Below are 17,942 nucleotides of genomic sequence, written 5' to 3'. Positions count from 1 at the left end.
TTACTCTGAAAGCAACATCACTCTTGCTTAAAATCTACACCACTATACCAAAAAGCTGCAGGAGTAAAGGTCCACCCATCCCCAACTCATGTCCTCCTCCGCCTCCGGTAGTTTCTTGACTTATAGATATGGGACGGACCCCCACTCCATCTTAAAACCACCATAACTACAGTAAACATAGGCACTAGAATAAATACACAACACATTATTTTGGTTGTCAAAATAGCCACAGCTTTATTTAAATCACAGGATTAAAACAATCACAGTAGGAGTCAGGTGAAGTGCTAGTACATTGGGATTCACAAGTACTGTGATATCCCCAGCTGTCTGACATACAGAACCAGGACAGACAGCCATAAAGGGGCGGCATGCACTGGTTTGCCATTCAAGCAGAGCCAGTAAACTTTCAGGGCACCAATGACCCTATTATCCTCATTCCTGTGCTTAACCACTGTGCCCGCCCCTGATTGATGTTACCATTACAACGTTCTTGAGGCTGGCCACCAAAGCCGAGCCTGTTCACCACCATGGGGTTTTACATACTCTATTAGTTAAAATGAGTCCACCTTAACTTGTCTGCAACTTCCACCTGACTCCTAAACCGCCACCAGAGAGGCCATTTGACACCTTAAATGGACTCGACCCCCATCAACCATGCCTAAAAAAGCCATCAACCATTTCTACATGCTATCAAAAGACTGTGCATACAAGTAAAAATAAATAAAATTCCAGAGCTCCGACAGATTAATTTTATCAATGCCATGCTACCAAGTTATGATCGATAATACGGTAACTACAGCAAAATAACAGTTGCTAAACATCCTGCAATGAGGATCCCATAATGGGGAATGTGGAAAGTAAACCATAAATAAGGTTGTAGCCACAATCTGAATACCTGTATAATGACATCTGTCATGCCTCAAAAAACTATTATGCTGCATGTATTGTAGCCAGCTCTAATAATTCACCAATTCACAGATTTTAGTTCTAGAAACCAGGGCTGTGGAGTCGGAGTCGGAGTCGGAGTCTGAGCTCATTTTGGTGGAGTCGGAGTTGGAGTTGGAGTCGGTATATAATGGACCGACTCCGACTCCTAAAATATATAATAAATTGGGTACAGTAATTCAATGCAGGATGTGCTGAATATTTTTTCATAGGAGTTTGGGAAAGTTATGAAATGTCCTATAAATGGCTGTTATATTCCTGATCTAAGGCTACATTCACACACAGCGTTTTTCCCTGTGTTTTTTGAGGATACATTTTTCAGCTGCAAAAGCTGATCATCTTTTTAAAAAACTGCATCACCTGAAAGGTTTTTGAGCTCATAGATAATGTTTTCAATAGCAAAAGCAGATTAGAAATCTGCTCTATCTATCCATTTATCCATATCTGTCTATCCATATCGTATCTGTACCAAAAAGAATGAAAACCGGGTAGTACACCAATATATATTCTGTTCTATCTAAATATCTTGATTATTGGATCATAAAAATGATTAAATGTCTGAGGTTCACATTGTACTACAATAAATTTTTCACTTAAATATAAGCAATATGTGTGGGAGTCGGAGTCGGAGTCGTGGAGTCGGAGTCGGAGTTGGAGTCGGTGTAAGGGAAATTGAGGAGTCGGAGTCGGAGTCGCAGGTTTGGCTTACCGACTCCACAGCCCTGCTAGAAACCACCATTATTTACAGTAGCTGTGCAGTAAAATTTCTTAAACCCACTTACTATCACTACCCGAAAAGTGATGAACATATCAATAGAAAGATATTATAAATAGGGAGTAATTAAAAACTATACACAATATAACATCAACATTGTAACCGACCATAAAATAACATTCAGAATATCTGTAAGTAGTAATTTAAATAAACCTAAAGCAAAAAAGTCTACAAAGGCATTATTAATAACCCTGCCACGCCATTGTTAATTGTTTTTCATGCACTTGATAACATTTACTGTTGACCTCTCCAACTGGGTCAAAGGCATTGGGAATAGGCATATTACCCTTCGTATAAATGCACTTGATTATTTTACCCTTAGCTGCTCCCACTGGCTCAAGGGCACCAGGAGTAGGCATACTGCCCTTTGTGTTAATGCACTTGATTATACCCTTAGCTGCTCCCACCAGCTCAAGGGCATCAGGAATAGGCATATTGCCCTTCATGTTAATGCACTTGATTACTTTACCCTTAGTCACTCCCACTGACTCAAGGGCACACAGATTAGGTGCATTGCTCTTCAGTTTCATGCACTAGATAACTGTATTGTCCAGACGACAACCTTGAAAGAAACATGGTTTGGTCAATATAAACAGTCAAAAACCGTGCCTTCTCAAGTCACATGAAAAAAGAGAGGGTCCTTGAAGCTATAGATTGTATTGAAAAGCATGCCTACCTTGTTCTTTTCTCCCCTCCAGCCGCTGTTCCTGGCTCAGAGGAGCCAATTTATTCTGTAGGCATGCAAAATATGATTGCCATGACCCCAGGGACATTACCCTAACAGGGTCCTATAAAATATAAATGCTTCTGGAGACCAGGGGGCCATACCTTGATGGTCACCACTCTATACCAGGGGGCCATACCCGAGATGGATACCCCCTCCACACCAGGGGGCCATACACGAGATGGTTACCCTCCACACCAGGGGGCCATACCTGAGATGATTACCCCTCAAAACCAGGGTACCATACCAGAAATGGTTACCCTTCCAAACCCAGGGGGGTCATACTGTGATGAACACCCCCCCAAACCAGAGGTCCATACTTGACATGGTTACCCCTACTGACCAATTTATAAATAACTTCAAGGACTCACTAAAAGGAAAACAAATAACTGTTGGTTTTTTTTTTGTTTTTTTTTTAATTTTTAATTCATGTTCTTATTAAAATAAACATAAAATAAACATCAAAGCATAAATAACATTAACACGCTGGGGGGAGTCCTTGAAGCTCCAAATCTGGTGATTACCAAACATAAAATGTACCAACAATTACTCCCAGCCGTTACCCCACTAGCTCTGGAGCACCATAGCCACAAGGGTTCCAATGTTCACTTGAATTTTCTGGGGATCCGACAAACCCTTGCCGAAACTCTCCTCCACATTTCACCAGGTCCAGAACCATATTAACTTCCAAAAAGAGGAATCCATATCCCAATGGATCCCCCAGACCAATTTCTAACCAACTTCAAGAACCTCCCCAACCACCAGGCTCCAGGTAATTCACTCAGGCCAGTGCTATCCACCATCTTAAGTACTATAAAATAAGCACTTGGTGGGTATACAGCGATCCCCTCCTTTTTTTTTTTTTAATTATTATTCACGCCTTTATTAAAACAAACATACAATAAAACATCAAAGCATAAATAATATTAACATGCTGGTAGGAGTCCTTGAAGCTCCCAAAATCCGGTGATTAACAAACATAAAGTGAACATAAAATGTACCAACAATTACTCCCAGCCATTACCCCACTAGCTCGGGAGCACCATAACCACAAGGGTTCCGATGTTCACTTGAATTTCCTGGGGATCCGACAAACCCTTGCCGAAACTCCCCTCCACCTTTCACCAGATCCAGAACCATATTGAATTCCAAAAGGAGGAAACCATATCCCAATGGATCCCCCAGACCATATTTAACCAACTTCAAGGACCCCTCCAACCGCACAAGATGTGGGATAAGTGAGGGTGAAAACCATGCAGGTTTACAACCAAGGTATGCAACAGGTTAATAATGGAAAATATCCCATCGTAAGGTCCAGAAATAGACAGAGATGGGCAATGCTGTGTTATATGCTGTAACCATAAATGAGAAGCCGCCTGCTCCTCTACAGCAGTTACAGACAGACTCTAATCACCAGCTGCGCATAAATGGTAAGAAATATGTAGGTAGCTGGGGTAGCCATTGCCTTCCACAAAGATTTGCCAGTAGTAATTTCAGATATATATAGGGATAACAAAGGCAGACACCTTGCCATCAATTTTACTTTGGAAGGTGTGGAGTATACGGTAGTAAATGTATACACACCCAATGTGAGACAAATCAGCTTTCTCAATAAGGTCAAAAAGAAATTATCCAATTTCAGTAGGGGGCAAATCATATGGGGAGGGGATTTCAACTGTATAGTCAACCCAGATACAGATTGCTCATCTGCAGCTCCATATTATAGGAGCGTGAATCTAGGAAAGTGGTTGGGAGACTCCAATTTACATGATAGTTGTAAAATATTGAACCCTACTTCAAAAGAGTACACTCGATTTTGCCCACATAACAAATCTTATACTAGAATAGATCATATATTCACCAACTTCTCACTACTGGACTCGTACATAGATTTTCAAACTGGCCCCATTACATGGTCAGATCATGCTCCAATTCTACTGACTTTACGTATTTCTTCATTGACTCCAAAACAATACAATTGGAGATATAGCAAATTTGTTGTAGACTCCCCAGAGAATATATCATTAACAAGGAATGTCCTAACAAACTATTTTAAAGAGAATAACTCCCAGGAGATCACACCTGAAACATTATGGCTGGCACACAAATGTGTCATCAGAGGCCACTTAATTCAGATGGCCTCGAGACAGAAGAGGGCAAGAGAGAGCCAACAGAAAATATTGCTAGAGCAAATCCAAAAATTAGAACACCAAGCCAAGGCAGATAAAAATTTTGCTAAATATAACGAACTATACTCTCTTAGACTAGAACTCAGAAATCTCCTCATAAACTTATATGAGAAAAAGACTCTGTTTAATAGAGCAGGGTTTTATGTAAATAATAATAAACCCTCAAAAAATATGGCAAATAGGTTCGAACCTATAAACAAAAAACATTTAATCAAAAAAATAATCCAAAACTCAAGGAATATAGAAAAGCCAAAAGATATAGCCCAGGCCTTTGAGAATTATTATTCAAAGTTATACAACATAGGAGAAAATGGAGCTCATCCCTCTCCTACAGCAGAGATGATAAATAATTTCCTGGGAAAGGTAAAATTGGGATCTTTGTCTCTAGAGCAGAGGGAATCACTTGATGCACCCTTTTCTGAAGGTGAGGTCTCTTTTGCAGTAAGCAACCTTAAAAGTGATAAAGCTCCAGGTCCGGACGGCTTTCCCATAGAGTACTATAAAGAATTTCAAAAGGATCTTATCCCACACTTAACAAATGCCCTGAATTTTATCAAATCAAAAGGAACGTGCAATGCAGACATGCTGAGAGCCACAATAGTGGTGATTCCCAAGCCAGACAAGGACCCGACCAAAATTGAAAATTATAGGCCCATTTCCCTCCTAAATGCAGACATCAAGGTTTGTGCAAAAATACTGGCAGAAAGAGTGCAGGATGTTATTCCATACCTCATACATCCCGATCAAGTCGGTTTTGTAAAATCTAGACAAACTTCAGATAGTTCTAGAAGTGTTCTGCACCATATACATTTATGTAACAAAAATAAAATTCCCAGCTTGTTTGTGGCTCGTGATGCTGAGAAGGCCTTTGACCGTATTAATTGGGCCTATGCATTCACAGTATTAGAGAGGATGGGCTTTGGTGAGGAGATGTTGAGGAGTATTCGAGCTTTGTACTCTCGGCCGTCTGCCTCTGTACTGGTCAACAGCACGATGTCAGACAAATTCTCCATAACAAATGGGACAAGACAGGGATGTCCTCTGTCCCCAATTATTTTTATCCTGAGTCTGGTGCCTTTGGCTCAATTGATAAGGGACTCTGATGAGGTACACGGTGTACAGCTGAGAGGCTCAGAGCATAAGATAAATCTTTATGCAGATGACATCATACTTACACTAACAAATCCAGTTGACTCACTGAAAAAGATCTGGGACATTATAGATTTGTTTGGCTCTGTCTCATACTACAAACTTAATGCAAAGAAAACTAACGTCTTATCACTTTTTATTTCAGCTTCCATTAAACAGCAATTAAGAGACAAGTATCCCTTTAACTGGGACAGTGCTAAGATCCCATATTTAGGAATTTGGCTTACAGGTAACCCCACACATATTAGTGAGACAAATATAGATCATCTTTTGCAGTCTCTCGACCTTAAGTTGAGGGAACTGTCAAAAACCCCAGTCACATGGATGGGTAAAATAGTGTTATACAAAATGTTCTGCCTTCCTAAAGTCCTGTTCCTATATAGGAATGTCCCTCTGCCCATATCCATACAATCCATACAAAAATTAACCCACCAGATGAATAAGTTTATTTGGAATAACCGGAAACCTAGAGTGAAGAAACGTACATTACTCAAATCTAAAGAAAATGGGGGAATAGCTCTTCCAGATCTGGAGGCATACTATTTTGCCACTGTGACTGAATTAACAAAAAGTTGGTTCACGGAACAGACCGAACTGGAATGGCCAAAAATTGAAAGGGATATGATGCCCAACAGGGAACCAATTTTGTTTATATCATACTTTCTTTTGCACAGAAAAGAGATTGTGAATATAGATAATCCAATACTCAGAGCCTCTATGTTGTGTTGGTCACACTTGTGTAAAGGAAAATCTAATGTTTCCCCTTTTTCAACTGAAAAATTGAGACTCCCCTTTTTGTCTCCTGTCAGGACTTCCTTAAGACCTATGTTCGACAGTTGGGCAAAGTTTCCAATCACTTTTGTGGATGACTTGTTGGATAACAACAGAGTCATGCCCTTTGAGCTGGTTAAGACCAGATTTGGAATTCCTAATACGGAATACATGAAATATCTTTTGCTCAAGGAGGAATACAATAAATATAAGAAATACTTCTGCAGAGTGGTTTTGATTAACCACACTATTTATAATTTTTTATTTAGCATGTCCCCCAGACATGGGAGCTATCTCAGACCTCTGTATAACAGCTTGACTGGCAAGGACACCTTCACTAATGAGGGATGCTTTGAGAAATGGGAAACCACTCTGCAGAGACAGATATATATCCCTCAATGGACTTCATCTCTTAAAATTGCGGTTAAATCTACGAGGTGCATGAACATACTTGAAACACACTACAAGTTAGTTCACAGATATTACCTCACCCCAAATAGACTCAGGCACTTTGGAGGGGGGGGGGTTCTGGAACGTGTTGGCGTGGTTGTGGATCTCAAGCAGATTTACTTCATGTCTTTTGGGGATGTCCTATATTGAAGCTATATTGGCTTAAAGTTTTTGACTTACTTTCACTCATATGTAATTGGCGTATTCAGCCACAGCCTGCTTTAGCTTTGCTACTCATAGACATACACAGACTTAAAAAGGAAAAGTTCCTGGCCGCTCACATTCTTATGTCCGCAGCTTTCCTCATAGCGAAAGGTTGGAACAGTAAGCAACCTCCAGATATTGTCACGCTTATTATGCTGGTAGATAAACACTGTGTTTATGAGAGGATTCACTACATTAACAATATATCAATAAAGTTATTTGATGAAAGGTGGTATAGATGGGTGGAACTCAAGCCCAAAATAGAAGATTTCATATCCTGAACTTTTATTTTCTTTTTTTTTTTTTGATTCATGATGTGCCAAAATTTCATATATCTAGGTGCCTAGTGTACTTTTGTAAAGGTTCTTTATTTTTCTTCCTTTTTTTTTTTTTTTTTTTTGTATTATTATGTTTCTTGTTTACCGCACTTATTTCAAGTGTTGATAAGATTGTAATGTCATTACACTGTGATGTCTTGCTTTACATCACTCAAAATTCATTTGGATGTGATTGTATAAATGTATGCCTTACATTTTTGCTTATTACTCTGAAAACCTCAATAAAAATATTGTTTAAGAAATATGTAGGTGTAATATAAGCTGCCTGCAGCCGTAGGTGTGTGTGCAGAAAACTGCAAGTTCTGTATCCCAGTCAGTCACTCTACTACATACATTTACAATAGACGAGAGACAGGGCTGAAAACTGGGCCCATGATGTGTTTTCCAGAGCAATGTGCAGCATCACATTAGGAGTGCCCACTCACTGCCCGCCATGTGCTGAGTTATTAGTGCCCACTCAAATGTGCCGAGTTACTCACCGATTATTTATTTTACACATGATAAAACATAAACCATTCAGGCCTGTGCTAGCCACCATCTTAGGTAATATAAAATAAGCTCTTGGTGGGTGTACTCTGATCATGCAACATACGAGGGAGACAATATACAGAAACAGGATGGATATATCCGGCAGGACAGCATGTAACATAAGAGGACTAAAGGCAGCAATAGCTACAGAAATTAAGCACTAAGCTGGAAGTCATGTCCAGATTATATGTACAGCCAGGAAAATGACCTGGAGACACAGGATGTCTATACCCAGCATGATCCGCATACAGCAGAGTGAGGAGTGATATCATGTATACAGACCTGTGGTACAGGTGAAGTATACAGCACAGGAATAGAGCCTTTACACATATACCACCTATAGTGAGTAACCTGGTTGTACTGGATCTGCACACCCAGCATCAAAGTATGTAACAGATGAGGTCACATACAGATCATCAGACTCCATAACTGGGAAGGGGGGATAATCAGCACACAGCAGGGTCAATATACAGTGCACTGACATGAAGTGCAGCCTTTCATCATCATACATATACCATCCCCCGACTGCTCCCCTCACACCGATGTCTCTAATACATGTGACTGCCCAGCTCCACCATAGTAATGGCAGACACTGTATGTGTCCCTGCTCTGTCCTATCATACATAAACCCAGAACTCATGAAGACTGTATAATACAGCAGTAATGTGGTATATCAGAAATGTCTGCAAGGAGGTCACACAAAAGCTGCCTCTGCAATAAGTGAGGGAACATGGCAGCTAAATGAATTTCTGAGGTAATCTTGATCCCATATATGATGTAGAAGCTGATACTACACTAGTACACACTACACAATGTCTGAGGTGACTGCAGAGTAGTATATCAAACATGTCTGCAGGGAGGTCACAGAGAATTGTCTCACAGTCTGTGAGGAAATGTAGCATGCACATGAGGGACATGGCAGCTACATGAATTGCTGAGGTAATATTGATCCCATACATAATGTAGGAGCTGATACTACACTAGTACATGATGCCTGAGGTGAATGTGCTCCTATCATCTGTAATGTGAGGTGATAACCCCAGTATTATACTCCCTGAAACTGCAGACATGCTTCCTCCTGTTCATCCTGTCCAAGAAAGAGGGAAGAGACAGATTTCCTGTTCTATATAAGCCCCACCCTCCTCACAGTAACCCACCAGGCACATACATACTGTGCTTCTTACTCTGAAAGCAACATCACTCTTGCTTATAATCTACACCACTATACCAAAAAGCTGCAGGAGTAAAGGTCCACCCCTCCCCAAGTCATGTCCTCCTCCGCCTATGGCTCCAGTGGTTTCTTTACCTTGGAGATAGTACCTCTTGACACGCCAAGCATTCGGGCACTTTCTGTTACACTAACGCCTGCCATACGAGCACCAACAATTTGGCCTCTTTGAAAATCCGGGAGGTCTGCCATTGGTATCAGGTTCTCATCAATGTTCTTACAATTCTGCAAAATAAACAGTTAATTTACATACACCTATCAAATAACACAAATAATCAACTACAAAACATTACCATATGTCATGGTTTGTATGTTTATAACAAGTTTGAAGATTATGATGCCAAAACGTTAGGTGTTTCCATTATTTTCTCCAACCCCTGTAACTCCAAGTAAATCCAGGTCCCTTCCTGGAGGAAGACACATGTAGTGTCAAAACATGTCGTCCAAAAGGGATTGACTATATGCAAAATTGTTATTAAAGAAACATGGAACCTTTTTAATGGAACAATAAGAGTTATATTTTACCCTACCATTGGACTGATTGTTGGAGAAACAATACTATTTCATATATATATACATACATACATACACTGGTCAAAAAAATAAAGGGAACACTTAACAGAATATAACTCCAAGTAAGTCAAACTTCTGTGAAATCAAACTGTCCACAGGGCGCCATCCTGGATGAGCTGCACTACCTGAGCCACTTTTGCACGACAGCATGTGAAATCGATTGTCAATCAGTGTTGCTTGCTAATTGGACAGTTTGATTTCACAGAAGTTTGACTTACTTGGAGTTATATTCTGTTGTTTAAGTGTTCCCTTTATTTTTTGAGCAGTGTGTATATATACTGTGTGTGTGTATATATATATATATATATATATAAACATACACTAGCTGAAGAGCCACTTGTTGCCCAGGCATTGTAACTAACTGTGGTTATGTGGTTAGTTATAACAAATTATAATGATTATCCCTCAATACCATAGTCCAGCGCCCATATACCCATCACACATCCTCCATCCCATAGTCTAGTGCCCATATACCCATCACACATCCTCTATCCAGCAGTCCAGTGCCCAAATACCATCACACATCCTCTATCCCATAGTCCCATGCCCATATACCTATCATACATATCCTCCATCCCATAGTCTCATGCCCATATAACTGTCATACATATCCTCCATCCCATAGTCCCGTGCCCATATACCCATCATACATATCCTCCATCCCATAGTCCCGTGCCCATATACCCATCACACATCCTCCATCCAATAGTCCTGTGCCGGGTGGCACTGAGCAGGAAGTTCCTGGAGATGTACTGTTATGTAACCTGGCAGTGTGGCTCTGTGTGCAGCCGCTTACGATGCGATTTTCTACGCCGGTAACAATAGAGCTTGGCGTTGGCAGTAATAGAGGAGGGGGTGATTCACTTCTGTCATATGCGCTCTGCTCCTTTCGGGGGGGCAGACAATGGCTGGGAGCTTATGTTCCTGGGGATGCTAGATTTCTCCCACCCTGTCAGTGTCTGCTGAGGTGTTGTGGAGTGGGAAAATTGTTGCTCATAGCAACCAATCATACAGTAGCACAGCTTTCATCTTTTAAACAGCTCTGGTGAAATTAAAGATGCTTAGTTATTTGTTGCTATGGGCAACACAGGCAGTGTAATCTGTTGTGGTCAAGAAGATGTGCCTATGAAATAGATATAGTAGATATTTATTATATATATTAGATTAGATATTTATTATATATGTATACATTAGATATTTATTATACAGGGCTTTGCATGTGGAGTGAGTGTGGCTATGTGTAGTGGACGCGGCTATGTGGAGTGGGAGTGGATTGATACACACACACATACATACACTCATTTTTATATATATATATATATATATATATAAATGCAGTATGTATACAGTATATACTGTGTGGGTATAATATATATCATTGTATCCCTCAAACTCTTCTTAGGATGAAGCTGCCTTGTTGATGAGTTGATTGAGAGGGATCCATATGCTAGTGACTGTTAATCTCAGGGAAAGCTACATATAGGTGCTCGCTCTGTTCACCTGCAGCAGACCTACCGATAGTGCCAAACGAGTTCAAACCGGAGCCGATCTCTCCTTGCTATGGCTAATACAGGATGTTTTCTAGATGTCCATGATATTACCAGTGACATTTTCGTTTTTACATTTTCTTTCTTTAACTTTAATTATACGTTTGATAATGTTAATGAGAGTTAATATCATTACAATGTAATCTGAGCCTCTCCTTTTTAGGTGGGTTTGTCCTATGTGGGGTCTGCTGGATTTTGATTGATCCCTATATTCCTCTGATTGTTTGCCATGTCATTATAACCTTAATCCCTATTTACTCCATAACACTTGCAAGGTTCTGAGGTTTAAAGGGAACCGGTCATCTGACTTATGCTGCCAAAACAGCCACGATTGCAGCCAGGTATATTTTACTCTGCAATACTCTGACATCTCCGAGGTAATATACTTTAAAGATCCACCCCCAAATGGCTTTTTACTTCTCCACTGCAGAGGATTGACAGGTTTCTTGCTATGGGAGAGACCTGTCAATCACCTCAAGCAATACTGGGAAGAGCCCACTAGGGGCAGAGTCGGACTAGTCTCATCACTCTTGATTGTCCCCTTATATTTTCCCTGAAACACCGCAACATTTAAGAGTAAATTATACCTGGCTGCAATCATGCAGCCAGGAGCCGATTCATGCTGCCAGTGGATTGGGCAGCATGAATCAGATGACATGTTCCCTTTAAGGGTGTGTGCACACGCTGCGGATTCTGCTGCGGATCCTCAGCGGATTTGGCCCTACAGATCCGCAGCAGTTCTTGCTGCGGTGTACAGTACCATTATAACCTATGGAAATCAAAAACCACAGTGCACATGCTGCGGAATTTTTTGCGCGGATTTGCTGCGGTTTCAAAACCGCAGCATGTCACTTCTTTCTGTGGAATCCGCAGCGTTTTCACACCTTCTCCGTTGTAGAGGTGTGAAACCGCAGGGCTAAACCGCAGGCTAATCCGCAGATAAACCGCAGGTCTTTTGACCTGCGGATTTACCTGCAGACTTTGCTAAATCAGCGTGGAAAATTCCGCAGATGAATCCGCAGCGTGTGCACACAGCCTAAGGAGTGCTTCAGGAACAGAGAAAATGTATATAAAGAAAGAACGTCATTATAAATAGATTCCGAAATGCCACCATTTCAATGTAATATAGTGAGTACCTCTAGGAAAAAAAGGTGGGATTTGTTAATTAAAAGTCATCAGAAATGTATTTGTAATGACATTTTCTTTCTTTTTATTACTTATTACCTTCTATTCCAGAGAGCCCTTTAATTGGTTCCCCAAACATGACTGTACTTGGCCATATAACAAATAGTTCCCAATTATGTATCCCAAAACGGAATTGTGAATTGGACATGCAGGTGTTTGAGGTGATAAAAAAAAAAATTACATTGACATATTGTATGTGTGACTCTCCAACAGGTTTGGGATGATGCCGATGCATACGCCCATCGCTTGACTGAGGCACCAGGCTCTGTATATGTCTCCCCATTCAATCACCCTCTGCTATGGTGAGTACACTTGAAAAGGAGCAGTCCAATATTCTCCGACTCTCAGCAGTAACTCCATAGACTTTATATTGGTATTATATCCTAGAAGAAGACATTCTCTAGACTGTTCATGTTACAAATCATTTGCACTAAAGCCATCGTCTTGCTTTAAGCTGCCTAGAAAGAAAAAAAGCTCCAAAACAAATTATTTTACATTTTTAGTTTTGTTTTCTATTTTCTTCCAGGGAAGGTCACTCCAGTCTTATTTTGGAACTAAAGGCTTCTCTTGGCAATCAAAAACCAGGAGCTCTTGTGGTTGCAGTTGGAGGTGGAGGCCTTCTGGCTGGGTTGGTTGAAGGAATTGTCAAGGTGGGCTGGTCTGATGTGCCCATTATTGCCATGGAAACAGTGGGTGCTCATTGCCTAAATGCAGCCCTCCAGGCCGGGAGACCTGTGTCATTACCTGACATTACAAGGTGGGATATTATTAACGATAGAAAGCAGAGATCTGGAAAATTGTAAGGTAACGGAAAATGAATCACCATTTACATAAAGGAATATTGATATAACACATCTCCCAAGAAATGTCAAACTCAGTTTTAATAGGTAAATTACATTTATTTTTGTGTATTTGATTTATTTCAGGTAGATGGAAAATGCAGAAGCCAATTATTTTATACCTGATGCATTTTACCCAACCATATATTTGTTTGGTAATAACTAGATGAAATTTGAGGAACATCTTTTCTGCCAAGTAATTCCCAGTTGGAGAGAAAAAATTCAAAAATTAATGAAAACAGAGCAATAAACAAGAGGGAGATGAGTGTGAACTGAGCCTTAAGGATAGATTAGGAAGGAAGGTGACCAGGGCCTCTATGTACTAGATTCCTAAAGGGGTCATGGCAAAGATTTTTTGTTACAAAACTTTTGTTACATTGATTCCTATATTTCGAAAAGCGTGTGGTCATCATTATTTCCAGATAAGGTGTAATATATAAAACGCAAGACAAAAGAATAATAACAGTCAATGGGGCATGTACCAACAATGGATTCTTACTGATGGATACACTCTGGTGATACAAGAAAATAATTGTGATTTGTAGTATTTTAGTTTAATTCTCATTCCACTGACCAAATGGACACTAAGCATAGAATAGCAAACTCACCTGTCTGTCATAGAGAAGAAAAGTATCTGTAATTACAGCCCCTCTTCAAGCTGCAATTTACTGGGGTTATTAAGACCCAGTTTGTGCCTGACAGCTCATTGCTAGCAACCAGATTGGACTGTCCAATTAACTGTGACAATCTGACACTTCTGAAGTGAGAACTGTCCCTTTATCCCAGACACTCACACATGGCTAGGTTGGAGGCAGTCAGCTGCGCTCCCTTGTCCATAGGTTTGTGCAGGGGTCTCTATTATTTTCCTTGTAATAATGTTTAACATGCCTGTCTCTTACAGCATTGCAAAGTGTCTAGGTGCGAAAACAGTATGTGACAGAGCACTGGAGTGTGCAAAAAAATACAATGTCATCTCAGTGACTGTGGATGATAAAGACGCCTTGGCGGCAGTGGAGATGTTCTTAGGTAGGTGGAAACAGCTTTGCTTGTCCTCTCTGTTTAAAAGCCCCCATATACACAGACTAAAGACAACCGAAGCCACTGATATCAGCTGACTATCTAATGTATTATGGTCTCACGACTCTTCTCCGACATCCCCCCAAAATCCAACAGCCGATCCTATTATTCTTTGGAAATAAGTCCCTTGAATGCTTGTCTGAGTCATATGTCCCTGTGTGTGGGTGATTTAGGCAAAACAGCTGTCGGCCAAATGATCATTCGGCTGTCAGCTATATAATATGATGTGTATGGGGCCTTTAACACACTATATACAATATATAAACTCTGGTGCTTAAGGGCGCCCTATGCACCTCTGCCTCATGAGAAAACACCAGTCCTTCAAGTCTCGCATGATGAACAGAAGCCCTGGACCTTCCTGTAACACAATACGGGCAGAATGAAGCATGTAGTACTAAGTTTGGTAATACATGGAATTAAGTAGTAAGTATTAATACTTCCGGGGGCGGGAATCAGAACACCGATACATGAACCCGGCCTTAGGACACGAGCATATCATTAACTAAAAACTAAAAATAAGGATTAAAAAAGAAGCACCAGACGGATTTCATCAACAAAGGTTTCATTTTATTCAGTATAACGGCGCCGACCTGACACTGTGAGTAGGTTAATATGCACAACCGTTATGAAAGGTTCACTTTAACAGCTTGGGCCAGTTTTGAATTACCTCAGTCTTGTTTACTTGTGGTTTGATAACCCCGCGGCCGATCACGTAACCTAAGTACTGGACTTCCATGAGTCTTATATCGCATTTCTTTGGGTTCACTGGTCACCCCGCTATTCTGAGAGACTCCAGCACTGCTTGTACCTGGGACAGGTGGGTATTCCAATCTGCACTAAAGATGACTATGTCATCTAAATATACGTTCGAGTATTTCTGATGGGGCTCTAACATTGTGTCCATCAGCCTCTGGAATGTGGCCAGAGCCCCATGTAACCAAAAAGGCAAGACGACATATTGATAGAGACCCTCGGACGTTATAAAAGCGGTCTTTTCTTTCGCCGATTCTGTTAACGGGACCTGCCAGTAACCTTTGGTGAGATCGAGCGTGGTAAAGTACTGGGCCTCCCCCAGTCTCTCAATTAGCTCGTCCACCCGGGGCATTAGATAGAGGTTAAATTTTGACACCTCATTTAATTATCTGAAGTCATTACAAGAGCGTAATGACGCGTCTGACTTTGGAATTAGCGCAATGGGGCTAGCCCACTCACTCCTGGACTCCTTAATGACTCTCAACTGAAGCATTTGCTTCACCTAGGCCGCGATGGCTTGCTTCCGGATTTCTGGCACTTGGAACTGTTTCATCCGTACCCTTACCCGGGGCTTGGTGACAGTGTCATGCTGTATCACCGAGGTCTGCCCCGGCAGCTTCGAGAATACATCCGTATTCTGTTGCACCAGAACACGAGCCTTCCGACGCTGCAGTTTGGTGAGAATGTCATTTATTTTAACCTGACCCCCGGCTGTATCCTTCGCCGGCGCCTGAGGGTTCCCCGTGGGTACGACAGTAGTTGCCTCCATGACCAAACATTCCTGGTCCTTCCAGGATTTTAGCAGCTAGACATGATACAGTTGCTCGGGTTTCATTTTTCCGTGTTGGTACACTTCTCCTACCATCCCGCGCACCTCATATGGCCCTTGCCACTTGTCCATGAGCTTACTCTCTGTGGTGAGAACCAGTACCAACACCCGGTCACCTTCTTTAAAGGTCCCGACTGTGGCTCTCTTATTATACGTGTGGCTCTGCGCAGCCTTGGTTTACAACAGATGCTCCTTGACTATGGGCCTGACCGCCGCAATCTGGTCCTGCATGCTTGCCACATGCTTGATCACACTCCGATTCGGAGTTGGCTCCTGTTATCATGTCTCCTTGGCTACGTCCAGCAACCCCCTCAGATGTCTGCCATACAATAGCTCAAAAGGGGAAAAACCTGTGGACGCCTGTGGTACCTCGTGAATAGCGAACTGTGGTGAATTCCCTGGCTCAGACTTCTGAGCTGAAGCTCCCCCTGCTCCCTCCAGTGGTTACTGGAGGTAGAGGAGCTGGCCAGATTGACAGAGGTCTGCCACCTGATGATGATTATGATGATTGGAGATCTGGGGTGACTGATTGGAGTATTTAAGTCTGCAGACTTCCTGCAATCCCTGCTGGTGATTGCTTTCCTGTGCATTCAGAGGTCTGATGTCTCCTGCCCTGATCCTGCATTGTTCAGCTAAGTGGTTCATTTGCTAATCTTTTGCATCTGATCTGGTTTTGTCTCTCTCTGCTTGTTGTGCGGGTTCAGCTTGCTCCTCTGGGGGCTATGCTGGACCACTTCTCCATATGTTACAGCCTGTGTCAGTTTGTTCAGTCCTCTGTTATATTGGTCTCTTTTGCTTTGCTCTCAGTTCATACTGGAGTGCTGATATAGTGGGGGCGAAGTCATGTGACTTCAGTGTTTTTTTGTACATCAGACGTGTTGGATTTTTCAGGGTTTTTGCGTGATTGCAGACAGTGTCTTTCCTTTCCTGTCCTGTCTAGTCAGTTTGGGCCCCATCGTTTGCTCAGACTATTTTTCTGCCTGCGTTTGTGTTTCATCTTGTCTCACCGACAATATAGGTTTGGGGGCTATCTATTCCTTTTGGGGTCTGCTCCGGGGCAGTTTAGATTTCACCTTTCTTGCTTTAGGCTTAGTTAGCTCTCCGGCTGTGCCGAGGCGTCTAGGGAATAGATACGCTCCACGGCTACTGCTAGTTGTGTGGATAGGATCAGGGGTCTGCAATCCCCTTAGTTACCAACCTCTCTGGTTTTCTGGTGGCTTAGCCTGTTTCTGCCATCCTCCTCGGTGACCCAAACAGCGAACATTAGATAGGGCAATAACATGTCCCAATCCATCCTGTCCTTGGAGACCACCTTTTTAAGCATGGATTTAAGGGTCTTATTAAATCTCTACACCAACCTGTTGGTTTGAGGGTGGTACACCGACATGTGTAGCTGTTTGATCTGGAGCAGCTTGCATAGCTCCCTAGTCACCTTGGACATAAAAGCAGTCCCTTGATCGGTAAAGATCTCCTTTGGCAGGCCAAGGCAACAAAACATTGCAAACTGCTCGTGGGCGATTTGTTTTGCCGAGGTGTGGCGAAGTGGTATCGCCTCTGGGTTTCATAGTGGCGTAATCCACTACGACCAGAATATGTTGGTGGCACCTGGCGTATTTCACTATAGGGCCCACCAAATCCATTGCTATCTGCTCAAAGGGTAACCTTAAGATCAGGGCTGCCACTAGCAATTTTGGGGCCCCATACTGGCAAAATTTTTGGAGGCCCCCTTGAAACTCCGCCCAGGCTTCAGCCCAGCCCCGCCTCCACCCTTCGAACTGTCCACAGTTAAAAGATTTTTTAAGCCACCACCACGACAAGGTAGTCTAGTCTATCCTATT

The 17,942-nt window shown here is 41.8% G+C and overlaps 1 protein-coding gene across 3 annotated transcripts in view; it reads left to right on the top strand.

Annotated features, from left to right (window-relative positions):
• Positions 1-17,942, top strand: part of SDSL (serine dehydratase like) — a 149,507-nt gene that overhangs the window by 117,358 nt on the left and 14,207 nt on the right. For all 3 annotated transcript variants that reach the window (XM_073582571.1, XM_073582572.1, XM_073582570.1), the window contains exons 6-8: positions 12,820-12,908; positions 13,133-13,363; positions 14,347-14,471. In XM_073582571.1, coding sequence (XP_073438672.1) covers positions 12,820-12,908; positions 13,133-13,363; positions 14,347-14,471 — 445 coding nt within the window. The remainder of the gene's footprint in view (positions 1-12,819; positions 12,909-13,132; positions 13,364-14,346; positions 14,472-17,942) is intronic.

The sequence above is a fragment of the Dendrobates tinctorius genome, unplaced genomic scaffold, assembly GCF_039654945.1.
Source record: "Dendrobates tinctorius isolate UK_male_01 unplaced genomic scaffold, ASM3965494v1 ptg000073l, whole genome shotgun sequence".
NCBI classification, from domain to species: Eukaryota; Metazoa; Chordata; class Amphibia; order Anura; family Dendrobatidae; genus Dendrobates; species Dendrobates tinctorius.
Note: the sequence above shows the minus strand (reverse complement) of the source record. Positions and strands in the feature narration are given on the sequence as shown.